The sequence below is a fragment of the Oncorhynchus mykiss genome, chromosome 6, assembly GCF_013265735.2.
Source record: "Oncorhynchus mykiss isolate Arlee chromosome 6, USDA_OmykA_1.1, whole genome shotgun sequence".
NCBI classification, from domain to species: Eukaryota; Metazoa; Chordata; class Actinopteri; order Salmoniformes; family Salmonidae; genus Oncorhynchus; species Oncorhynchus mykiss.
Window position 1 is genome coordinate 74,509,393 of NC_048570.1, and position 27,429 is coordinate 74,536,821.

General features: G+C 42.1%; 1 protein-coding gene across 2 annotated transcripts; it reads left to right on the forward strand.

The window, feature by feature from the left end:
- The first annotated feature begins 54 nt into the window (after positions 1-54).
- LOC110526571 (enhancer of mRNA-decapping protein 3) lies at positions 55-27,044 on the forward strand. 2 transcript variants are annotated; one of them, XM_036980962.1, is made up of 8 exons: positions 55-172; positions 2,258-2,432; positions 4,301-4,494; positions 10,320-10,682; positions 17,561-17,714; positions 22,233-22,450; positions 23,696-24,069; positions 24,451-27,044. In XM_036980962.1, exons 2-7 carry the CDS (start codon positions 2,269-2,271, stop codon positions 24,028-24,030), a joined length of 1,428 nt encoding a protein of 475 aa, XP_036836857.1. In that variant the 5' UTR covers positions 55-172; positions 2,258-2,268; the 3' UTR covers positions 24,031-24,069; positions 24,451-27,044. The 2 variants fall into 2 exon arrangements, with proteins under 2 accessions (XP_036836857.1, XP_036836856.1); XM_036980961.1 differs by having other exon boundaries at positions 23,696-27,044.
- Positions 27,045-27,429: the final 385 nt, after the last annotated feature.

Genomic DNA, 27,429 nt, shown 5'->3' on the forward strand with positions numbered 1-27,429 from the left:
GCAACATGTGGCCCCATTGGTGCCCCCTTGCATAAACAATCAATGAACGCAGGTGGGGAAAGCGAAGGAAGTGACGTTGTGACCAGGAAACAACACAGATTCTTCGAGTTCAGAAAGTGTTGTTAGCAAACTCGCAAATTCATCACAAAAAACTATCATACACAAAAACAAGGTATATAATTTTCAATTTTACCTGACAGCGTTTAATGAATAACAAAAGAGTGGAGAGGATGGATATATTAATAACCGACGTTAGCCATGATCTCTGATTTAGCTACGCTAACGTTATCTCGTTAACGTTAGCGTTCACAACAATTTGGCAGTAGCTAGCTATTTAGTTAGCTAGGTAGCGTTAGCTAGCCATCTTTTCGAATGGAACAGCTAGCTAGTTGCGTTATTTGGTTACCTAGCTAGATACCGATTTAACACAGTGATAGCTAACTAGGCTATTTGACAGCTACACTGCCAGCTTGTTTCCTAGCTAGCTAGCTAACGACGTAATTGCCAGAGTAGGTAAGTGATGAGTGAGTAGCCAGTTTACGTTAGGTAGCTAGTAGTCATTTACAAAGGGCTGTGGTTAACCCCGCTGTTAGCCAATTGTATAGCCAATGGAACTCATATTTTAGACCTGTAACTAAGTCCTTAGACTTTTTTACACCATTAGTTGGATTATTAAAAAAATGCTTAGCCCAATGTACCTGAAAAGTATTATTCAAAAGTAGTAACATCTAAAAAATTGAGACCACCATATTCATATGAGTTCATAACGACAGATTTCCTAATATAATGTGTACGATTTTTCCAGATGAAGTTGAAAAGCACCTGGTCAACCGCTTTACCTATTTTGTTGTCAAGATGTAGGGACTGGGCTGCATAAGTAAGCCTGGAGATACCTTCAGCTTTAGAAAGCAATACTCAACCTTTCAAGGATAAATCTCTCTGCAACCAATGGTTCAACTTCTTCTTTTTCAATAATAGGTATAACATTTAATGAGCATATTTCCTGTTGATCCTTAGATATGGTAATCCCAAGGTATGTTACTTTTTCCTTGACTGGAATATTGCATATAGAGGGTATCACACAGTCTTTAACAGCAAACAATTTACACTTATTAAGGTTTAGGCAAAGACCAGATGCTTTGGAAAATATATTTATCACATCGACTGCTCTAGGAATCTGGTCAGCATCTTTCAAAAAGAGGGTTGTGTCATCTGCAAGTTGACTTATGATAATATATCTGTCAGCAATAGATCCCTTTTATATTGCTGGTTTAACAGAACTTGTAAGAAGTTGGGTTGCAAGCAGGAAAGAGGTAAGGTGAAATTGGGCAACCTTGCCTAATTCTTCTTTTCAAATCAAATCTAGGAGAAGTGCCATGCTTTAATTGAATCGAACTATTCCCATTCATATAAAGAGTTTTAATAGTACATCAATAATTCCCCAAAACAAAATTTCTCAAGGGAGAGAAATAGAAACTCATGTTCCACTATATCAAAGGCTTTATAAAAGTCTAAGACGACAATAAAACGATCTTCGAAGATTAAATCAGAATAGTCGGATATTATTAGATATGTCTATTCCTCATGAAGCCAGATTGGGTCTCTTCTATAATTGAGTCCAATACTTCCTTCATTCTTTTTGAAAAAATAGAGGCTAATATTTTGTAGTCATTATTGGGCAGACAGATTGAACGCCAATTATTGAGTAGAAGCAAGTCTTTCTTGGGCTTAGGTATTAATGTAATTGGACCTGGAGTCAAACTGGGAGAGATACTTATTTGTAATGCTTTCAGAAAAGACCTCAAACAGAAATGGGGCCAACTGTTGAGAAAAAGTTTTGTAAAACTCAGCAGATATACCATCAATCCCAGGATACTTTTTATTTTGAATGTGTTCAATAGAATAAATGATCTCTTCAACTATAATAGGGTCATCACACTGTTACCTCTCAGCCTCCCCAATTGATTTCACATCCCCCAGAGAGTCAAAGAAAAAAGTTGAAGAAACCTCAATACTTAGAACTATATAAATTCCTGTAGAAGTTGCAACTGAAGTTAGAGATTAATTTGGGATCATCTGTGATGAGACCATTAATATTTAATTGTTGTATTATTTTTAGAGTGGTATTTTTCTAACCTGAAAAAATAAGATTGATTTAGTTCTTCTTCCTAGACTTCCTAGATCTGACAAATATCCCATTGATCAGAAAGCTTTGACGTATTTGTGAAGTTCTTCTCTGTCTTCCATATATGCCTAGATCCAGAGAGAATGGCTGCAGACTGGTTGGGTAGTCTGGTGTCAATAAACTGTGGACCAACCCTGGGCATGTACCAGGGAGAAGTGTCATCTGTGGACCAGACTAGTCAGACCATCTCTCTCAGACAACCTTTCCACAATGGGGTCAGATGCCCTGTCCCTGAGGTCACCTTCAGGTAAGGCTTTCACATGGTGAAGTACAGAAAGATTAGCCTGCGTCACAGATTTCAGGAAATAATTTGCGGTGACAATGACATAGGAGTTGGTATTTGGCAAGACGGCACAAACAGATCTGAGACTCAGGCTACATACAGTGGGGCAAAAAAGTATTTAGTCAGCCACCAATTGTGCAAGTTTTCCCATTTAAAAATATCAGAGAGGCCTGTAATTGTCATAGGTACATCATCAACTAATCATAGGTACACTTAAACTATGACAGACAAAATGAGAGAAAAAAATCCAGAAAATCACATTGTAGGATTTTTAATGAATTTATTTGCAAATTATGGTGGAAAATAAGTATTTGGTCACCTACAAACAAGCAAGATTTCTGGCTCTCACAGACTTGTAACTTCTTTAAGGGGCTCCTCTGTCCTCCACTCGTTACCTGTATTAATGGCACCTGTTTGAAGTTGTTATCAGTATAAAAGACACCTGCCACAACCTCAAACAGTCACACTCCACTATGGCCAAGACCAAAGAGCTGTCAAAGGACACCAGAAACAAAATAGTAGACCTGCACCAGGCTGGGAAGACTGAATCTGCAATAGGTAAGCAGCTTGGTTTGAAGAAATCAACTGTGGGAGCAATTATTAGGAAATGGAAGACATACAAGACCACTGATAATCTCCCTCGATCTGGGGCTCCACGCAAGATCTCACCCCGTGGGGTCCAAATTATCACAAGAACGATGAGCAAAAATACCAGAACCACACGGGGGGACCTAGTGAATGACCTGCAGAGAGCTAGGACCAAAGTAACAAAGCCTACCATCAGTAACACACTACGCCGCCAGGGACTCAAATCCTGCAGTGCCAGACGTGTCCTCCTGCTTAAGCCAGTACATGTCCAGGCCCGTCTAAAGTTTGCTAGAGAGCATTTGGATGATCCAGAAGAAGATTGGGAGAATGTCATATTGTCAGATGAAACCAAAATATATATTTTTTGTAAAAACTCAACTCGTCGTGTTTGGAGGACAAAGAATGCTGAGTTGCATCCAAAGAACACTATACCTACTGTGAAGCATGGGGGTGGAAACATCATGCTTTGGGGCTGTTTTTCTGCAAAGGGACCAGGACGACTGTTCCGTGTAAAGGAAAGAAGGAATGGGGCCATGTATCGTGAGATTTTGAGTGAAAACCTCCTTCCATCAGCAAGGGCATTGAAGATGAAACGTGGCTGGGTCTTTCAGCATGACAATGATCCCAAACACACCGCCCGGGCAACGAAGGAGTGGCTTCGTAAGAAGCATTTTAAGGTCCTGGAGTGGCCTAGCCAGTCTCCAGATCTCAACCCCATAGAAAATCTTTGGAGGAAGTTGAAAGTCTGTGTTCCCTAGCAACAGCCCCAAAACATCACTGCTCTAGAGGAGATCTGCATGGAGGAATGGGCCAAAATACCAGCAACAGTGTGTGAAAACCTTGTGAAGACTTACAGAAAACGTTTGACCTCTGTCATTGCCAACAAAGGGTATATAACAAAGTATTGAGATAAACTTTTGCTATTGACCAAATACTTATTTTCCACCATAATTTGCAAATAAATTCATTAAATATCCTACAATGTGATTTTCTGGATTTTTTTTCTAATTTTGTCTGTCATAGTTGAAGTGTACCTATGATGAAAATTACAGGCCTCTCTCATCTTTTTAAGTGGAAGAACTTGCACAATTGGTGGCTGACTAAATACTTTTTTGCCCACTGTACATACTAGTTACATTCTGTGCATTGCTCTAGTTATTTCACAATACATAGGGGCCTACTTATTTGTTTTAAGCAATCTACTGTTAACATGTCTAACATGTCAATGTTTACATTCTGTGCAGTGCTATGGACATCAAAGAGCTCAAGTTCCTGGATATCCAAACTCAAAGTGGTGTCAGCAGAGCCAGTGCTGGACAGGGGGTCTTGTCTGATCCAGTTGTCAAATCTTCAGGGCAGAGTGGTCAGAATAGCAGAGGTGGTTACCCTGCCAACAACACCCATTCCACCACCGCTCCTATTACCATTTTACGCAAAGGTGAGATGAGAGGACTAGTTTGGGAGTTTTATTTTTTAAACTGGTTGCAAGGCCCCGATGCAACATCCCTTCAGGTAACAACAATTGGGCTGGGCGACTTTTTATACAGTGGTAGTGGAACACCATCTTCTATCAGCAGTTCTCCAGAAGCTACAAAGAGTGCTGTCTGACTGAGTGCATTTGAATAGGCCATGGGTTTCTTCAGTGTGTTCTACAATGGCCACAGCCTGCCTTCTTATGTACAGTGCAATCGGAAATTATTCAGACCCCTTTTTACACATTTTGTTACGTTACAGCCTTATTATAAAATTGATTAAATTCATTTTTCCCTCATCAATCTACACACAATACCCCATAATGCCAAAGCAAAAACAGGTTTTTAGAAATTTTTGCAAATGTATTAAAGCTAAAAAAACAGATACCTTTTTTAACTATTCAGACCCTTTGCTATGAGACTCGAAATTAAGCTCCGGTGCATCCTGTTTCCATTGATCTTCCCCCCTTCTAAACTGAGCAATCGGGGGAGAAGGGCCTTGGTCAGGGAGGTGACCAAGAGCCCGATGGTCATTCTGATAGAGCTCCAGAGTTCCTCTGTGGAGATGGGAGAAACTTCCAGAAGGACAACCATCTCTGCAGCACTCCACCAATCAGGCCTTTATGGTAGAGTGGCCAGACGGAAGCCACTCCTCAGTAAAAGGCACATGACAGCCCACTTGGAGTTTGCCAAAAGGCACCTGAAGGACTCAGACCATGAGAAACAAAACTCTCTGACCTGAAGAAACCAAGAGTGAACTCTTTGGCCTGAATGTCAATCGTCACTTCTAGAGGAAACCTGGCACCATCCCTACGGTGAAGCATGTTTTTCCGCGTCAGTAACTGGGAGACTAGTCAGGATTGAGGAAAAGATGAACAGAGCAAAGTGCAGACAAATCCTTGAAGAAAACCTGCTCCAGAGCACTCAGACTGGGGTAAAGGTTCACCTTCCAACGACCCTAAGCACACAGCCAAGACAATGCAGGAGTGTCTTCTGGACAAGTCTCTGAATGTTCTTGAGTGGCTCAGCCAGAGCCTGGACTTGAACCCGATCAAACATCTCTGGAGAGACCTGAAAATAGCTGTGCAGCAACGCTCCCCATCCAACCTGACCGAGCTTTAGAGGATCTGCAGAGATTGACGCTTGTAGCGTCATCCCCAAGAAGACATGAGGCTGTAATCGGTAATCGGTGTAATCGGTGAGTAAAGGGTCTGAATACTTATGTAAATGGTATATTTCAGTTTTTTTATTTATAATAAATGTGCAAAAAATATTTTTTGCTTTGTCATTATGGGGTATTGTGTATAGATTGATGAAAAATGTAATTAATGTAATACATTTTAGAATCAGGCTGTAACATATGGGCTGGGCTGTTGCGGTGACCGTATTACCGTCACACCGACGTTCACGAGTCATGGTAATTAGGCTTCTCCAAGCTCTAATGCTGCTGATGGTCATTAGTAGCCTACCAAACTTGCTAACTACCTGGTACTCTGCACATTATTGTCCCTCTAATCACTCTGGCATCAATGCAAATGTATTCGAAAATCTAATCAAACACTTCATTAGAGGCCTTGAGCTCATGTTGCGCAACATTTTGAAAGGCTATGCAATTGCGTGAGAAAACAGAGTGATGGCCTCTACTTAAAAGAGGAGGATCCCATCAGCTTTCTGTATGCTAGGCCTATAGACTCGCTTACCATATTTATTTCTCACACAGAATAGAATAGGTTGACATTTGTACTATGGGGGATAGTAGATTGACATAGGCTCGTGCTTTTGCTGTTCGTTATGCCTACTCCTTGTTGGCTTGTATCAATTGTATTCTTCATACTATAAAATAATGCCACAGATTTCTAAGCAAATCTTGTTGCTAAACAAACTAGTGTAGCCCACGGCTATTTGGCATAGCCAGATCAAGGCCTAACATAAGGACAACTCGGAGTGTGCTATTCTGACTACATTTTCTTCATATCATGTTTCTTTAGACCTGTCTAAAATAAATAATAGATTCATTGTGACGGTGTAGGCTATATTACATGAATGCATTATACTTTTTGTAATATAGATGTTCCAAAGGTCTGCATTGGTGGCTTGTAGGCTGTGTGTGGAAGCCAGGAGATGCTAAATGTGTTTAATTAATGGTCAATTAGCATGAGACTGACCAGTTATTGGCTTGACAATCATTGGTTGATGAAATTTGGTGACCGCCACAGCCCTAGTAACATAACAAAAATTGGGAAAAGTTAAGGGGTCTGAGTACTTTCTGAATGCGCTATTTATTGCATTAGAATCTTACACCATTTATTTAACCTTTTTATTTAACCATCACACTCAATGACTACATGCATTTTTATCTCTGCCTCTGTTGCTTATGAGTGCTAGATGTAGGCTAATACATTTGACCCACACTATATTTAGCCCCTTCATGTGTTAACCCAATGAATTTGGTGCCAACCGTAACAGTTAGTCCCATTTAGAAAGTACACTCAACACATTGTCACATTGGGAACGAGGCTATTTCTCAATTATGACATGTTTACATAAGACAGTTTAAGCACAGCCATAAACGTATTTCCCGCTATCTGACTGTGATTATAGAGCAGAAAGTTCTCATTGTTGATCTTTTTCCTTATTCAGTGACAGGAGGAAATGTGAAACTACAAGTATCAGTGTCACATGTAAATCCACTCCCTAATCTCTAGGATCTGCACAGCTTGTCAGCAGTCATTGAAGCCAAGCCAACACATTGCTTCACCTGGCATTTTTTTCTCTTTTTGATCATAGTAACATTTATGCACTTGTCTTTTCTGAGAGATACCTAGGCTCTGTGGATAGGAAGGGAAAGGTTACACTATGTTTTACCTGACTGGCATATTCATACATTAAGGGCTTCTGTTTCTTTTGTTTGGTCTCTGCTCTGTTATTTCTGTTTATCAGACACAAATCCCTGCAGTGTTTTGGCACATTTTAGTAAATTATTAACCTCTGATGTACTATGAGAATACTTTTTTAATCATTTCTGCCAGGTATAATAACCACAACCCATAAAGCAGTAACCCTTTTAAAATAACTACTACGTAGTAGTCTGCTTAATCAGTCTAGTTTATTTCTGTCTGTCTGGTGAACCGGTGTCCTTTCCTCTAGTCTATGGTGTCACCAGGTTACTACTTACTGAGCTCGGAAGCAGCCAGGCACTGTTTGCAATGCTGTGACTTCCCCACATTCCCATAGCGTGCTAAAGGCTTGTACCAAAGTTCCTCTTTACAATACGTGTGTGACTAAGATCAATAAACATTCCCCCCTCGCTGTGTCTGCTCCTAAAGAGGTTATGCAAGGCCTGGCTTACGTGCCTTAGTGCCCTTCTGCCCCACCCCCCCCCCCACAGGAAGCCATGTTGTCCCAGTGGCAGTGCGCTTGGAAGGGGCCAGGCCATATCAATTGTGGAAGCACTGTTTACCTTTTGGATTTTTTATTTTAATCTCCAGATTCTTGGGCCAACAGCCAAGGGAGCTAATGCACAAATTGCATGAGACCAAAGTGCTGAGTGGCAGGGGTTGGGCTGACCCTTTCACACGCAATGCCATGCCCCTAACCAGCCCCTTAGCAGGGGGCCATAGAAAGAAAGGGAGGTGGGGTTACGGACTACTTATACAAGATCATGGGCTGTGCAAATGATTTGTAATTATCTGACATTAATCTTGCTGGGAGATTTAGGATGGGAATGTAGGAATGAAATGAAGGATGCATAGTCCTATGCAAATCGAGTGGATTATCTTGGATCCAAACATACCTTGTTAAGAGTATAATTGGAGGGGAAAATAGCTTTTTAAATTTATTTTTTGCATATAAAAATGTTCCTATACATGCTATCAGCTTAGCCCTTTGGTTTTCCTGTGCCCCTGGTACATACATTAAGTGTACAGTAAAGCTCTTCCTTCCTGTTCTTGATTGGGGTGGCAGGTCGCCTAGTGGTTAGAGCGTTGGACTAGTAACCGAAAGGTTGCAAGATCGAATCCCCGAGCTGACAAGGTAAAAATCTGTCGTTCTGCCCCTGAACAAGGCAGCACTGTTCCTAGGCCGTCATTGAAAATAAGAATTTGTTCTTAACTGACTAGCCTAGTTAAATAAAGGTAAAATAAAACAAATTGGACTGTGTCACACACACACAGAGGGAGTTGTTGCGGCTGACTGACATTATTTTCCTTCTGTCAGTCTTACCTTGCATGTGAACACATTTCCCTCCACACAACACAGCAACATGTTGACAAGCCTCACACGCTGTCACAGCACGCTGTTGTTCACTCCAGTTTAGCTCCTGTGTAGCTAACTAACTAACATTGAGTTTACTTGATAGCTACCTACACAAATAGCTAGCTAGAACAGCAGCTAGAACAAAGTGTTAATAAGATATTCATTTAAAAAGGATTAAAAGCAATACAAATAAGTTATCCAGTCACTCCATCTCACTCACTGGTGTCATAGAATAGCTAGCTAGAACAAAGTGTTAATAAGATATTCATTTAAAAAGGATTAAAAGCAATACAAATAAGTTATCCAGTCACTCCATCTCACTCACTGGTGTCATATTTTTCTGTAAGAAACATTTGCTTGTAATGTGTGTAACTTAAATATGGGTCATGTTTAATCAGTCTTTGAAATGTAGTTCACTGTGAAGTTTCAGTCAATGATTTTTCACATGGCTCAAGTTCATGTTTTGTTCAAATATCTCAGCCTTTATTGAACCTAAGATTCTTACACCTCTCCACATTTTCACATCAATTCTATCAGACACTAGTACTAACTTGGTGTTCATTATTCTCTGCTTGACTTGGAGCGTTGCCCAGTGCATTCAGGCATCTGATTCACTGAGATTTACAATAGACCTGTAGGTAATTATACTCTGTGTGGTCTCATTGTAAAATGTTTGCCTATGTTGAAAAGCTAATGCACACATATGAACAGATGTTTTTTTTAAGCAGTCCCTCACTCCCCTCCATTGTCAAAAATACATTGATATAGTAGCAGGTCTCAGATCAGTCGGTGTGATCGGGTGACAATGCCATTGTGACAACAGTAGTGTGTACGTGACTTGACTGAGAGTCTTGGTGTGTATCTTGCGTGAGAGCCTAAAGTACCTAGCTGTCAGTGTGACACTTGCGTGCGGCTGTGCCTCTCTCTCTCTCTCTCTCTCTAGGTTAGCGTGAGACCTCATCACAGTTAGGGTTGAACACCCGGTTTTTCCAGTTATTTTTTTTCCAGTAGGTTCTTTTTGATTTGTTAGTGCGCCATGCATGTATCTAAACGTTGTGTGTTGAGGATTGTGTGTTGGTAGAAAACTACTAGCCTGTATTATTAATGTGCTATTGATGTTGCTTGTTATATAACTGTAGCTCCTGATACAGCCATAGGATAAGATCAGTATTGAGGACACATTAGAAAACAGACTGGAGTCCTGACAGAGATTAATGGACTCCAGTCAGAAATATTACTCTCTTAACTGGGATTTTAGCTAGTCAGGCTATAGGGGCGGCAGGTAGCCTAGTGGTTAGAGCATTGGGCCAGTAACCGAAAGGTTGCTACATCGAATCCCTGAGCTGACAAGGTAAACATCTGTCGTTCTGCTCCTGAACAAGGCAGTTAACCCACTGTTCCCTGGTAGGCCGTCATTGTAAATAAGAATTTGTTCTTAACTGACTTGCCTAGTTAAATAAAGGTTAGATAAAAATATATACTGTAAAAAGAAATCGGAATAAATAGTCCTTCTAATGTCTTGATTTATCTTCTTCAGGTCCTCCATCATCATCTAGTAACCGAGGGCCAAACCAGGCCACGCCGAAGAAGAATGGAGTGAAGAACGGAGGAGGTGGAGGGCAGATGAGGCTCAGGGACGACGAGTGTTTTGGTGCTGACATGGATGAGGGTCTGGACACAGACTTTGACTTTGAGGCAAACCTGGCACTGTTCGACAAGGCAGCCGTGTTCTCGCAGATTGACGGCACAGATTGCAATGGGGCACGTTCCCGTGGTACGCCCGGTGGCGAACGTGGTACACCCACACGTTACCGTCACGATGAGAACATCCTGGAGGTCAAACCAGTCGTCTACCGGCAGATCACGGTCCCACAGCACGGGGGCAAAGAGTACTGCACTGGTAAGAGAGAGAGCGAACACAACACGCTCCATTCAGAGAGAGAGAGAGAGAGAGAGAGAGAGCGAGAGAGAGAGCGAACACAACACGCTCCATTCAGAGAGAGAGAGAGAGAGAGAGAGCGAGAGAGAGAGCGAACACAACACGCTCCATTCAGAGAGAGAGAGAGAGAGAGAGAGCCCTCCATTCACATATATATCACACATCCACATCTAGAAACCTGCTGCCCTGAGGGTTAGACAGATAGAACACTCTCCATTCACATCTGTCATCACACATTCACTTCCAGAGGCCTGTCTGCCAGTGCCCTTAGGCCCTGAGTGTCTCTCACCCCAGCCGCTGGATCTATTGAGGCTACAGTAGACCCATGGGTTTGGCTAAGCGAGCCAGACTAGTGGAGAGACAGGACATTGTGTACAGCTCTAAAATAGACCTTAAACCAACAAGCAAGAAAAATAAATACCCAGTAATCGGACGCAACAGTGTCGGTATTCTCAGTTAAGACCATCGGGCTGGCGATGTGATGGGGGAGAGATATAGGTTCCGGTCACAGCCCAGCCCGTGTGCAGCGTGTGGTGAAGAGGCTGAGCCTCTCCCTCTCAGTAATCACTGCTGGCTTCTCCCTACGGAGTGACACACCCACCGTACACACACACACACACACACAACTCTAATGAGCTATTCTTCTCTGTCCATACAGTCTCTTGTTTGTTTTTCTCTCCTTTAAGATACTAGAATGTTTTTAATGTAGCTCAAAGATGGGAAAACATCTAGATTGGTGACCCATTCAACCAGAGAATGGGGATTTACCATTAAAAATATATATTTTTTGACTCTTGAAAATGAGAAGAATTGATGACCGACACAACAAGTTCTACCCTCAGGATGTTTTCTGTTGCATGCGTGTCTTGCGGACCGGTGATAATGATTGTAGTGTTTACTTTGGAAACTAGTTGAATTCCCCCTCCATGTCAGTATTGACTTTAGACAGAAATAGTATACGTTCTCAGTGACAGTGCTGGTCTAATGTAGGCCTACCTCTTGTGCTTCTGTGAAGCAACACTGAAACTCTTTGCTGGGTGTGGGTTTGACTGTCTCCTATTGGCCAGAGAGGGCCACCTCCCACTTCTGCAATGTGCTGTGCTGGCTCGGCTCCAACTTTGGTTACTCTTTTGATTGAGGCAGCAGGTGACTTTTGAGCTTTGAGCTCACTGCCCCACCATGCAGTCCCACTCTTTATAAGGGTGTTATATAATTGGTTTCATACAGGATATAAGTGAATGGCACACTATGCTAGGCCCCTGGCCTGGATTCCAAGGTGTGACAAGAAGAGCAATACCTATCACTCTGGCTCCGCTGGACCAATCACTACGCTGTAGGGATAGGGGATCAGTGCCAGTCAAATCTGGTTTCTGGTGTTGGCATAAAGTCATATAGGTCTTAGTGGAACACAAGCACACTCACACACATGCTCGCTCTCTCATTAGGGAAAAAGGATAGCGATGCCAATACCATCGCTATTAGTCATATCAAATCAAATGTATTTATATAGCCCTTCGTACATCAGCTGATATCTCAAAGTGCTGTACAGAAACCCAGCCTAAAACCCCAAACAGCAAGCAATGCAGGTGTAGAAGCACGGGGGCTAGGAAAAACTCCCTAGAAAGGCCAAAACCTAGGAAGAAACCTAGAGGAACCAGGCTATGTGGGGTGGCCAGTCCTCTTCTGGCTGTGCCGGGTGGAGATTATAACAGAACATGGCCAAGATGTTCAAATGTTCATAAATGACCAGCATGGTCAAATAATAATAATCACAGGCAGAACAGTTGAAACTGGAGCAGCAGCACGGTCAGGTGGACTGGGGACAGCAAGGAGTCATCATGTCTGGTAGTCCTGAGGCATGGTCCTAGGGCTCAGGTCCTCCGAGAGAGAATCATAGAATGCATTCTGTGCACCCATGGAGATAGGAGTGTTGTGCTTCTGTTAGCAGCTGACTAAATACTCCCAGACAAAGACACTACACTGATACACCTCACTGGATAACTTAAATCACTACATGAAATGACTCACTACATGAATGTGAGCCCTAGTCTCAAATAGCCCACTACAGTACATACTGTACCGACCATACAGGTATGTGAAATGTGCAACAGTTCTTAGAAAGGGTTATGTAAGTAGCCTAACATGGCCGCCAGCCAGAGTTATCATGGCGACAGCAGTGCGGTGACTATGATGACAATGCGGGCCAGGCGGCCATTAAAAGCCTTGTCCCTGGTGCTGAGAACTGGGAGCTGAATGTGGACGCTTTTCTCTTTTTACCGAACGGGCTGGGCAGGTCTGCTACCTCTGCCTGAATTCTGTCATGCTAAGCCCCATCCTCTGTACCTTGTAATTATCAGACCGCTCTGAGCTTTACATAAACAGCACCTCTCATAGTCACACACAGGTTACCACTCAAATGGCACCCTATTCCCTATATAGTGCACTACTTTTGCTAAGGGCCCATAGGGAATAAGGTGCCATTTGGGATGCAACCACACTACATGTGGAACAAACCCTTACCCTACTCCAGGCTGCTCTCACCTGAATCCATTCCTATCCACTGTAAACATTTAAATCAACAACAGAAAAGGGGCTAGGAAAACAAATGTTTGGCGTTGGGATAACATATTGTCTGTCTGCTGTCCTTTGCTAATTGCTATGTGTGTTAAACCACTCCTCATCTACACGTTGGCACCTTAATTGGGGAGGACGGGCACGTGGTAATGGCTGGAATGGAAAAAGTGGAAAGGTATCAACAACATCAAACACATTCAGTTTGCTCCGTTCCAGCCATTATTATGAGCCTTCCTCCCCTCAGCAGCCTCCACTGCTACACATGTACTCAAATCTCTTCACTGTAAACATACTAAAGCCACAGAACAAATCAAAGCACTGCTCTGTTAACTACCTTTGGTGGAGAGAGTGACAGGAGAGGGCGTGAGAGCTGAGGACAAGTGTTATTCACAGCTATTGATTCCCTTGGTCTGGTGACATGAGAACATTTTTGTGCTCCCTCTTTCTCCCCAAATTCAATCTTGTCTCATCGCTGCAACTCCCCAACGGGCTCGGGAGAGGCGAAGGTCGAGTCGTACGTCCTCCGAAACATGACACGCCAAACCGCGCAGCCAGGGATGCAGTGCCGTAGAACGCTGCACCACTCGGGAGGTCCTCAAATGGAACTTTCTAATCAATTGACCTGCATTAATCATAGTTATGAGGGCTGAGGTTATGGAGTGTCTGGAGTGTTAGAGGCTCGCAGCCCCTTGGTACTGCAGCAGTAACAGGCCTGTAGTCTGGAGGAGCCTTGTGAAACTGTGCAACCTCACTCCTTGTTCTCTCTCTCTCTCCCCTCCCTCTCTCAGCGCCAGCCCTAATCACCCATGACCCGCTTCCTGCCTGCATGTGTGTATTGATTTCAGCTTCAACGTTCTCGTTGTCATGCTTGAAGGATTGCTTCCAGCTCAGTTTATTTTACTGCCGCTGCGTGCTCCTGGCTACCCAGTTGAGCAGGTTGAGCATTGCGTGTAGTGGAGTGGGTGTGTGAGTGTGAGAGTACACAGGATCGGGGTGGGGGGCTGTAGCAGGGGAATTCCTTACAAACACACATAGCTGGCGGGATGGTCAAAAAGCAATTAGATCATAGTGCAACTCCCACCTCTCCCTTTCCCTCTCCTCAGTGGCAGGTTGCATGACAAGGAGCAGTTAACTTTGCTGTGTGCTTATCGCTCACGTGATTGTCTGAGGAACGGTGCAGCAGAGTAGACTGGGTTTCTCTCACCCAACTGTAACAACCCAACTGTAACATATTACCTGTCCTTGTACTGGAACAGTGGGAGGGATGTGGAGATACGGAGAGGGAAGAGATAAGGTTCATTTCACCCAGGCACGACATCCGTCTATCTGCTGTTTGCAGGTGTGTGTTTGCATGTCACATTGCATGTGTTCTGCCTTGAGTGATATGCCTGTGTGTTTCTGATAGCTGCATACGTGCCTGCATGCACATAATACATGAGCAGGGAGGCCACGCTGAGCACTCAAATGCCAGGCCAGCGCTTTGGAACAGGCCGTTAAGGTCTTACCTGCTTCACTATCAAAGGGATATTGAGCCGTGCAGCCCCTCCAGCTAGTGTTCCTCTCTAGACTAATGTGCCATGGGCTATAGGTAGAGATTAGCACAGGGCTCTTTTAAAGGGTTCCGTGAGCAGCTACCAGAATAATGACATGGTTGTGGCAGTATCTAGGAACCATGTTCCCTGGGCTGGTCTTTCCTAGATATCATCTACTGTGTTGACACACAGACCTGAGCAGTAGAGAGATAGATAGATAGATATACAGTTGAAGTCGGAAGTTTACATACACTTACATTGGAGTCATTAAAACTTGTTTTTCAACCACTCCATACATTTATTGTGAACAAACTGTAGTTTTGGCAAGCCGATTAGGACATCTACTTTGCATGACACAAGTAATTTTTCCAACAATTGTTTACAGACAGATTATTTCATTTATAATTGACTGTATCACAATTCCAGTGGGTCAGAAGTTTACATACAATAAGTTGGCTGTGCCTTTAAACAGCTTGGGAAATTCCAGAAAATTATGTCACGGCTTTAGAAGCTTCTGATAGGCTAATTGACATAATTTGAGTCAGTTGGAGGTGTACCTGTGGATGTATTTCAAGGCCTACCTTCAAACTCAGTGCCTCTTTGCTTGACATCATGGGAAAATCAAATTAAATCGGCCAAGACCACAGAAAAAAATTGTAGACCTCCACAAGTCCGGTTCATCCTTGGGAGAAATTTCCAAATGCCTGAAGGTACTACGTTCATCTGTACAAACAATAGTACGCAAGTATAAACACCATGGGACCTCACAGCCATCATACCGCTCAGGAAGGAGACGCATTCTGTCTCCTAGAGATGAACGTACTTTGGTGGGAAAGTGCAAATCAATCCCAGAACAGCAAAGTAAAACGAGTCCTATATCGACATAACCTGAAAGGTCGCTCAGCAAGGAAGAAACCACTGCTCCAAAACCACCATAAAAAAGCCAGACTATGGTTTACAACTGCAGATGGGGACAGATATAGTACTTTTTGAGAAATGTCCTCTGGTCTGATGAAACAAAAATAGAACTGTTTGGCCATAATGACCATCGTTATGAGGAAAAAGGAGGAGGCTTACAAGCTGAAGAAAACCATCCCAACCGGGAAGAACAGGGGTGGGAGCATCATGTTGTGGGGGTGCTTTGCTGCAGGAGGGACTGGTGCACTTCACAAAATAGATGGTATCAGGACAATAAAGTCAAGGTATTGGAGTGGCCATCACAAAGCCCTGACCTCAATCCTATAGAACAGTTGTGGGCAGAACTGAAAAAGCATGTGTGAGCAAGGAGGCCTACAAACCTGACTCAGTTACACCAGCTCTGTCAGAAGGAATGGGCCAAAATTCACCCAACTTGTTGTGGGAAGCTTGTGGAAGGCTACCTGAAACGTTTGACCCAAGTTAAACAATTTAAAGGCAATGTTACCAAATACTAATTGAGTGTATGTAAAATTCTGACCCACTGGGAATGTGATGAAAGAAGTAAAAGCTGAAATTAATCATTCTCTCTACTATTATTCTGACATTTCACATTCTTAAAATAAAGTGCTGATCCTAAATGACATAAGACAGGGTGTTTTTACTAGGATTAAATGTCAGGAATTGTGAGAAACTGAGTTTAAATGTATTTGGCTAAGGTGTATGTAAACTTCCGACTTCAACTGTACATACATACACACATACAGTGCATTTGGAAAGTATTCAAACCCCTTGATTTTTTCCCACATTTTGTTACGTTATTCTAAAACGGATAAAATATTTTTCCCCCCTTATCACTCTACACACAATATCCCACAATGACAAAGCAAAAACAGGTTTTTAGAAATATTTTCTAATTCATAGTGTTTATCTCCACTATTATTATACAATGTAGAAAATAGTAAAAATAAAGAAAAACCTTGAATGTGTGTGTGTGTGTGGGTGGTCCTGGAACTGAGTATTCATTCAAGAAGTCAAGCTGCAACACTCCCACAAACATTAGCCATCTTCATTGGCACATGGGTGTACCAACCAGTACACCTTAACCATCTGTTATCAATTTTCCCCTTTGTCATGGTACCCTTATGTTTTGGTGGAGTCCTATGTGAGGTGTGGCGGTAGTGTGTGTGGGCCCGGGGGGCTGCCGCCGGTGTCTTTCTCAGCCCAAAGCTCTGGTTATGGGGATGCTGAGGGAGCTCAGCAGGGATGAGCTGAAGCGTGTGAACCCAGCCTCTCCAGAAGACCGCAGGGGATAGCTAGGAGAGGCAGTTCAGTTCGCATCCTCATGTTTGGCAGCCCTTTACAAAATATGACACTCTCTTTGTTGTTGCGGCAGACAACAGTGACAAATGAAAGGGGAAGAAGGGAATCTTCCTTCCGTGATTGGAAAGAGATCAGGTCAAGGGAAGAAGCTTTCCCAAGGGAACTGGCTCCTCGCGTGAGGGGATGTTCTGCTTATTCATGAACTCCTACTCCTTGAGGAGTTCCTGTGTGTGTGTTTGTCCTCATCGTGAAAGTTCATGCTGTTGGTGAATTAGGCCTTGTAGTTCCTTTTGATAATGTCTAGTCACACTGATTATGAGGATTCTATACAGTTCTATTTTTAGTACCATTTCCATATATTTTTGGGGGAAATCTGGAACTTTTTAAAATTCCAATCTCTACTCTTCTCATAGCTACATATATTATTATCTGGCACAATAACAACTAATACATGTTTATTTTCCCCTGTTGTCTCTCTCGCTCCTCTGACTTTAGACTCTGGCCTGGTTGTCCCCAGTGTGTCCTACGAGCTTCACAAGTGTCTTCTGGCCTCAGCGGAGCGGCATGGCCTGTCTTTGGAGCGGAGGCTGGAGATGACTGGTGTGTGTGCCAGCCAGATGGCCCTCACTCTACTGGGGGGCCCCAACCGGTGAGTGGCTGGGTGGGCTTCCTCTACTGGGGTAACATCACATGCAACAGGCTTCATTGATACCAGAGTTGTGTTCAATAGGCACGAAACTAAAGAAAACGGTTCGAAATGGGGAGGTACCGTACTACAATATCGGAACTTGCCCGATAAGAAGTGTTCGTTTTGTTTTCAGTTCCAAGGTGTTTTGCTACGGTGTGCCCTAATGAACACGACCCAAGGTTATACGAACATGCCTTTGTCCTTCTATTTTTGTCAATTTTTAATTGTTTCTTGTATTGTTGCCGTGGTGATATACTGTAGTAAGGTGTTTTAAACGGGCAATTAACCTCCCTGTAAGGCACTGATCAATGAAACTCTGGATTGCGGATGCTATGTATTGGCCGATGAGAGGTTTTGAAGCCACCGGTCGGACATATTGGCAGTTCTCAGAAGAAGCAGTCCTCCATAGGAATGAATGGAGCTTTTTCAAAAGCTTGAGTTAATCGCTAGTGGTCATACAATGTGATGCAATCATAACAATATTGCACCTTTAGCCTGCCTGAAGGAGAAAAGGGAAAATGATAGAGCCGGGGCCAAGACTAGAGTAAACCTCGGATTTGCGTTCACTCAGTGGAGAGAACAATGAGAGTTGAAGGGATTCAAAACTGACACAGTTTGCATTTTTTCTGCTGAAAATGTAAGACATTGTTAGGTAGATAATACATCTTTCTAGATATAAAGTGAAATGATGGTTTTTGATATTTAGTTGTAAATATGTATGCAAGTGTTTATTTTGGTTTGCTTGTTTTGATTGTTGTCAAGCCACACATCCAATAGTTTGTATTAGCGTGTGCAGCTTATTTGCTGACTTTGACATTGCTGTTTTTATTTGATTTGAATATAACATTTAGCTTCACTAATAAGTCCTAACTAGCTACCTAATTTATGTGTTTGACGTCACTTGACCTTGTGTTATATTTCTGTGGTCTGAAAGTCACGCTGTGATATTAGCTAGCTAGCTATTTCACACACTACTCTACTGGCAAGGAATAGCCATGATCATAAAGTTAATTTGAAATACACAAGATGAGACACAATGCAACGGTTTGTTTGATCTGAAGGGTCTAGTTTTAGAACCTGTCATGTCGTCGGCTGGATTTTCCAAGATTCACTGACGAAACGGTGTCAACTGCACGTCTCTTCTTCTTGATCGGAATGCCCCGTCTTTAGTCAGCTGTTGTACAACACAACATTCTTAAACTAGCTAGTTTTGTCTCCTGTTGGCTGTTGTATCTGAACTGGACTTCATTGCTTGACGTCAAAGCTCTCAAAAATATCTTTGAACCTGAAATATAATTTCAGTCATGAAAGGAATAAATCGACATCAACACCTAGCAAGCCTGTTTCCAGCCCCACCATTGTTGAGTATTGGAGCAGAATCAGATCGGTAAGCATAGGCTTTAGCAAAATATTTTTGACCATGTCTGTTCCATCATTTTGTTTCCCCTAGCTAGCTAAGAACAGTAATAACAAAGTAACATATTTTAATGCTATGCATCTATCTAGCTAAGCTGTTTAGGAAAATGAACTGCACAGGATTTACTTTGATTATTGATGACATTCTAGCCCAACATTATCCTACTGTATAGAGATGTTACTATGATATTCGCCGTTTGAGCTGTCTGGCTGAGATGTAAACAGACAGCCCAAAATATACACATGTATTGAGTGTATAAGACTGTAACATGAAATTATATGAAATGACTGGAAACATTAAGTCCTCATTCTGTCTAATAGCCTACTTCTCCAATTAATGTATTTACTCTGAATATCTAAGATTGATAGTTATCAAAGGCAATTCTTTCATAGTTGTCAAATGGTAAAATCATATTCCAAATGGGGATTGATGGGGAATGTTTTATTGGTTGTCTATCTATGTCAGGGTTGGACAACTCCAGTCCTCAGGGGCTTGATTGGTGACACACTTTTGCCCCAACCCCAGCTGACTCAACTGACTCCAATAATCAACTAATCATGGTCCTTATTTTAGAATACAATTTGTTGAATCAGGTGTGATTATTATAGGCCTGTAGGAAAGTGTGAAACCAATCAGGCCCCCGAGGATAGGAGTTGCCATCTTACCTAATTTCTACCAATCACATGTGCAACTACAGGCGCAAAACTCAAAATCACCATTTACTCCAGACACCAAGACACATACAAAGCTCTTCCTCGCCTTCCATTTGTCAAATCTGATCATAACTCTATCCTCCTGATTCCTGCTGACAAGCAAGAACTCAAACACGAAGTACCAGTGCACAGAGGCCGCTTAGTACAAAAGTGCACAGATTAAGCGGATGCTAAGCTACAGGACTGTTTCGCCAGCACTGTGGACTGGAATAGGTTCCGGGACTCATCCGATGACATTGAGGAGTTTACCACATCAGTCACCGGCTTCATTAAGTGCATTGATGATGTCGTCCCCACAGTGACTGTACATACATATCCCAGCTAGAAGCCAAGGATTACAGGCAACATCCGCATTGAGCTAAAGGCTAGAGCTGCCGCTTTCCAGGAGCGGTACACTAACCCTGAAGTTTATAAGAAATCCCTCTATGCCCTCTGGCGAATCATCAAACAGGCAAATTGTCAATACAGGACGAAAATCGAATCCTACTACACCGGCTCTGACGCTCTTGGATGTGGCAGGTCTTGCAAAAAATATTTTAAGCAGGAAGCAGGAGGATAGAGTGATGGTCTGATTTGCTGAAGGGAGGGCATTGTATGTGTTTTTGTGTGTGGAGTAAAGAGGATCTAGAGTTTTGTAGCCTGTAGTTGCACGCTACAGTTCTGTACTGATGGTAATGAAAATCCATAGACAAAATACTCACCAAATATTATTCTATCATTCAGCTAAAGGAGACTCTACAATAACAAGTCTTGAAGGTAGAGTGTCTACACATTGAAAACTGCACAGGACTACAGCCCAGAACTTCAGAGAGCAGTGTTGAGAACACTGGGCTCTCGATTGGGGCTACCAAGGGGAATGATACTGAGATCAGATGATCCAAGACTCCCTGAAGTGCCACCACCAACAACGGATGACCTGCTACAGCTTCGAGGAGACGTCGACATGCGACACAGGATGCAGTTAGCACAGCTTTGAGCAGTGAAGGACCTCAGCTATCCGTTTAGTCAGAATTAGTCATTCCCGGGAAGTATGAAAACCTATGGAGTACTCAGAAATGTTGTTGAAAGAGTTGGGCCTACAACCCAACATATATAAATAAGGGATGTTTGTGTGGGCAACAATAAACTTGCGTGAGAAACAATATTTGTGCATTCTTTATCTAGCAAATTGGCATCATTATTGTATTTTTGGAATGGTTTTAGAATTATTTACTTAACTTCTGTTTTCCTGGATATTCAAAAGTGTGGGGTCACTTAGAAATGTCCTTGTTTTTGAAAGAAAAGCACTTTTTTTTTGTCCATTAAAATAGCATCAAATTGTTCAGAAATACAGTGTAGACATTGTTAATGTTGTAAATGACTATGATTTTTTATGGAATACTACATTGGCGTACAGAGGCCCATTTATCAGCAACCATCACTCCTGTGTTAGCTAATCCAAGTTTATAATTTTAAAAGGCTAATTGATCATTAGAAAACCCTTTGCAATTGTTAGCACAGCTGAAAACTGTTGTTCTGATTAAAGAAGCAATAAAACTAGCTGCCTTTAGACTAGTTGAGTACCCAAAGCAAAAATAGTACCCTCAAAACACCAGTCTCAACATCAACAGTGAAGAGGCGACTCGGGGATGCTGGCCTTCTAGACAGAGTTGCAAAGACTTTCCATTTTTTTTATTACTTACAATGGTTGGGGAGCACCAAAATGGAAGTGCGGTGGCTTCAAAACAGCGCCCCCCTATTTGTCATCTAGTGTATTTACAAATCATTCTCCCTGTTAAGTCAAGAATGTCTGACAGGCTGTGAAGCTTCCATTTCCCCTCTACTTTAGGCTTTTCTCTTTATGCGTGTGAAGGAGTCAATGCAAACTCCATATTTATGACGAATAGACAGTGGCTTTAGCAGTTAATCATGACAGAAAGCTAATACTTTGCATGGAAAGGTGTAACAGCCAATTGAAAGCGTGAGGTGTTTATGGTCGACATAGGACACAATGCTCCACTGACCTTGATTACAATGATTGCAGATAAAGGCTTCCTCTGGTTTTTATGCTATAGTTGAAGAGTTGTGTTTTTATAAGAAAGGGAAACCCTTGCACAACAACCAGTTTATTACCCATGCAGTCCTGAGGTGATGATAATGCTCATTTGTTTGCAGTGTGTGGAAACTGCAGATCATGATGTTCAGATCAGTCATGGTTGTATTCTGCACAATTAATTATCTCAATGAAGACAAAGTTTGTCTAATCCACCAGTAATCACATATCCCAGGCCTTGGCTTGTACTATTTGTATTGATGATAAATCAAAATAAGACAACAAACAAATCACATATGTCTCTTGGATGTCCCCAGGCTGACACCTAAGAATAATCACCAGCGTCCCACGGTGGCCCTGCTGTGTGGCCCCCATGTCCAGGGGGCCCAGGGCATCAGCTGTGGACGCCACCTGGCCAACCACGAGGTGGAGGTCATCCTCTTCCTTCCCAACTTCGTCAAGATGCAGGAGTCCATTACCAACGAGCTCGCCCTCTACAGCAAGACCAGCGGCAAGCAGGTGGCCAGCATCAAAGGTACCGACTTATCCTGACTAACAGATTTGTTCTCTGTTCACAGATATTGTCAGCTTTTGAAATCATTAGATGTGATGAGACTGTAGATGGAAAGGTAAATGGATTGTAGATAGTGAGGATGGTGAATCCACTTCCTGGTAGTGTATTCTTTTGTTGGCATGAGCTGTATAAAAATACCATTGTGTTCTAATCTAGAGTAGACACTTCCCTCTGTATACTGAACAAAAATATAAATACAACATGCAACAATTTTAAAGATTTTTCAGTTTATATAAGTAAATCAGTTCATTGAAATAACTTCATAAGGCCCTAATCTATGGATTTCATATGACTGGTCCGGAGCATCCCAAACATGGGTGACCTGTCTGAGTATGCAGGCCATGGAAGAAGTGGGGCATTTTCAGCTTCCAGGAATTGTGTACAGAGCCTTGGGACATGGGACTGTGCATTACCATGCTGAAACATGAGGTGATGGCGGCGGATGAATGGCACGACAATGGGACTCAGTATCTCGTCACGGTAACTCTGGACATTACAATTGCCATCGAAAAAATGCTGTTGTGTTCGTTGTCCGTAGCTTATGTCTGCCCATACCATAAATCCACCGCCACCATGAGGCATTCTGTTTACAACGTTGACATCAGCAAACCACTTGTCCACATGCCAGATTCTCTAAAACATATTTTAGGCAGTTTATAGTAGAGATATTAACATTACATTCTCTGTTAACAGCTCTGGTGGACATTCCTGCAGTGAGCATGCCAATTGCACATTCCCTCAACTTGACATCTGTGGCATTGTGTTGTGTGACAACATTTTAGTGGCCTTTTATTGTCCCCAAGCACAAGGTGCAGCTGTGTAATGATCATGCTGTTTAATAAGCTTCTTGATATGCCACACCTGTCAGGTGGATGGATTTTCTTGGCAAAGGAGAAATGCAATCTAACGGGGATGTAAACAAATGTGTGCTCAAAATTTAAAAATAAGCTTTTTTTGCGTATGGAACATTTCTGGGATCTTTTTTTTCAGCTCATGAAACATGGGACCAACACTTTACATGTTGCATTTATATTTCCATTCAGTATAGTTAGACACACAAGGCACAATTAGCTAAACACTCAAATCTGTGCTGCTTGTCTGCTTTTAACAGCAGTACACTGAAACGATGTTGCCCTCTGCTGGAGGTCTAGCTACTCAGAAGCTTTCAGTTCAAACCCTGATCTCTGTCCCTCTCTCTCCTCCCAGACCTGCCAGTCAGCCCAGTGGACCTGGTCATCAACTGTCTGGACTGCCATGAGAATGGCTTCCTGAGGGACAAGACCTGGTACCTGGCGGCTGCGGACTGGGCCAACCAGAACAGGGCTCCGGTGCTCAGCATTGACCCTCCAGTGAGTGGCAAGAAGCAGGCCGTGGAGGCCAAGTGGACCCTGTCTTTGGGCCTGCCCCTGCCTCTGGATGGTGGGGAGGCTAGGGTCTACCTGTGTGACATCGGGGTGCCGAAGCAGGTGTTCCAGGAAGTGGGCATCAACTACCATTCACCCTTCGGCTGCAAATTCGTTATTCCTTTACACTCTACATAGCAGGACCTGCCACAACCTACCAGCCCTGGCTGTGCACAGGTTTGTGTTGTCATTCTAGTGAAATACAGAAGGCCTTCTTAGAGGGTGATGTGTACAGTTACTGAAAAAAGGTTGTGGGGGGATTTCAGAATTGGCACTTAATTGTATTGCTGGTTGGTATATGTTTTTCCTTTGCTCCCGGTTGACCCCTGGGAGTGTATTGCGTGCCACGGGAGAAGGGTAAAGCTCCAAGAGGAGGGCTTCCTGTCCCGTTGGGCTTTGTGATAAGGGCTATGTGTGTGCATTGCCCTCTATCAGCCAGTCTTGAGTATGTTATGTTTACAGAGAGCTGACTAAGAGACTGACTCATAGTGGTATCTATGAACCCTGACCGTGTGACCAGCCCTGGGCCTGAGACATACTTCCTGTTTCCTACTGTAGATTGTGTGGACTGGAGACCACAGGACCTGGCTGACCCAGTGCCCCACAGCAGAGCTCAATTTCTCTCGCCTCTCTGGGAAAAGCCCTATGATCTGAATTGGAGATATTTATTTGAAATGCCCTTATTCTCACTAAATTCAATTGGTGTGTTTTTCTTAAATGCCACTTTTTGGTCAACATTGGTTGTAGCGAATTTCAATTGAAATCTGTATTTAGCTAGCACTGGTATCAACTCGGAACAAACACATTTGTTTGTCCTCTTTTCTCTATCTAAAAAGAAAATGTTTAAGAATTTGTCTGTTTTTGATAAATAGGGAAGATGTTTTGGATTTGTTTGAATGCATTTATTTTCTAAAGCTGCATCTGGGCTATATTTCTAACAACACTGCAATGAAAGATGTAAAGTGGTGCTCAACACTTTTGTTTCAGTGTATTTGTGTTACCACACAAACATAGTTTCTCTGTCTTTTACACTTCTCATATGAAATCATATCTGTTTGACACCTGTCAGATAAGGCCACATACAGTCTTATAATAGTTTACAAGGGTATGCATATGTATCTGTTAAGGAGCTATACACAGTAGAAAGGTACACAGGCTCTACCTTTGCTGCCGTGACTGTGTTCTTGCTTCAGGTTTTGTAAACATGTCATTTGCCAAGCAGTACCATTTAGTTTACACTGAGTATTACAGCATTTGTCAAGAAAAAAAAATGTAAAGATAGTTTTCCTAGTAGTAGCCATTGTACCATTTAATTCACTTTCTGATAGGATTGGGTTTGTATTTCATTTGTATAGGCAATATGCCATTTAAATTCCGAACACAAGCCTTGGATGTGCAGCTAAACAGATGGGCCGCGGTAGATAAGACTCGGATATTATTTTTTTGCAAACATTTTGAAAGTGGATCTTCAAATGCGCTTGAGCCAGACTCGGATTTGTGTGAGACGTTCTGTGGTTGTGTAAACAGATCTGTAATTACAGACCTGTTAGGTCACATACTGGCCAGGATGTCTGAATTATGTTTGCAAACGGTTAGCGATTTTTGCAAACACTCGGTGCATTTTAGTATGGTCTTAGTATGGAGTGCAGACATTGTGTTTTAGGGAGCTTTTGTGAATGAGTTAGATTTAGGTTTGGCTCCAAGGGTAATGAGGCTGACTGCTTTCTTAAACTGTATTTCATTATTTTTTTATTATTCTAAATCCAATTATTGGTGTGTTTGCACATGTTTATTTTCATGGGTAGTCGATGAGGATTGATCTGAATTGTTTGGGTTACAACTTTGCAACTTTTATGACTTGGAAGTACTGTCTTGTCTGTAGTGCATACAGTACATGTAATACAGTGAATCAATGGCATCTGTTGCCAATTGTGTTCTAGTTGGTAGGACTATGAGTTTATATTTTTTTGTTTATCTCTGATAATGTTGCTCAATAATGCTGTGTTGCTCAACAATGTCACGCAATGAGCTTTCTCACGTATTACAAGTGTATGTAGCCTGTTTTTGTAAATGTATGCCATCTCACTGCAGGTGCCAACTACAGATACTGCAGGTATCTACATAACATGTTATGATGTGAGAATAGAACAACACAATGTATCTTTATAAAGCATCCAAAACACGTATTTTAGCTTAGTAGTTGGGCTCCTTGAGGCTGCTGCTGTTGTCAGCTTTGAGAGGAATGCCTGTTCATGCATGTGATGCCAGAGACCTAAGGATGCTGAGGTGAGAAGTCTTACAGGAGATTTTTTTTGTCATCTAAAAGTGCTACTTTCAGAAATATTTCCCTGGGAAATGATGATCTTGTATTGTGACATTCCAGCCCAGACATATTTATTTTTAAGTGATTTATGGTCATATTGTTACAAAACATTTGCCAGAAAACAGGCCATGTTTTCGCACAGCTAATTAGTAATTTTCTTAAGGACTTACAGTAATAGTTTTGGGGAAGTGTCCTCGTGGTAGCTAGCAATGGGATAGTGGCTAATCTCATATGTCATGATAGAGGAACTAAACCACTTTTGTTTGATCATATCATTACAGATTTAATCAGGATTTTGTTTTTTTAGGAATTGGTGTGTAAACTGGAATAATAAACGTTATCCTTTATCATAAAGGAATTTCAGCAAGGCAGATGAAGCATGTGACACCACAAGTACTTTGACAGTTGACACTGTTCTGTATACTGAGATCAAGCTTGAGAATTAATGACTGATAAACATTAAATGTGACACTGCATAGAAAATATTCAATTTTTTAAAGGGCTTCATTTTTTCAACACTTCCATTTCAATTTCTGTTGACCTGTTGTTGTAATAAAGACCACTTCATCCATTTTTTTATATAGAAAATACAAGGGGGCAAAATGTGCCACATGCACTACTTTTGTAGGAATCTTGAAAGCACACTTATTTGTTATGCCTATCCCACAGACCACAGCTACAATTTTGTTTTGGGGGGGGGACGTTTGTTACAAGATCATGCGTGGGAATGTGTATAGTAATTGTTAAAGTTCTCCAAGTCACACTTCTATGAAGCTGCAGCAAATGTATAGTGTTTTAGTTTATTAAATGGACATGTGGCTACTCTTCATGTTTGTGCCAGATTTGTGTTCACATATTATTTGTATGTTGGGGTACTGAGGATGCATTTTCACAGGTTGTCCACCAGATGGTTCTAAGTAGCCACAACCTGAGGAAGCTACAATATAGCCTGTGCTGTGCTGGGATGATGTAAAAAGTTTGCCTCTGTTTCTCTTTTTACATTTTTAATTAAGCTTAGTGCTGGCAGCTTTGAGATGAATGCATGCAAAGGTGGTGAAAATCATCAGAATTGATACTGCCTTAGAGAACATTTAACAAGATCAGGCATTTCATTCAAATGGTAAAAAAAAGAGTTAATGATGTATCAGTAGTGAAGGACCATACCATTAGGTATTCTTCTCTCGATATCTGTTTCCTGCAAACTGCAACTTGGC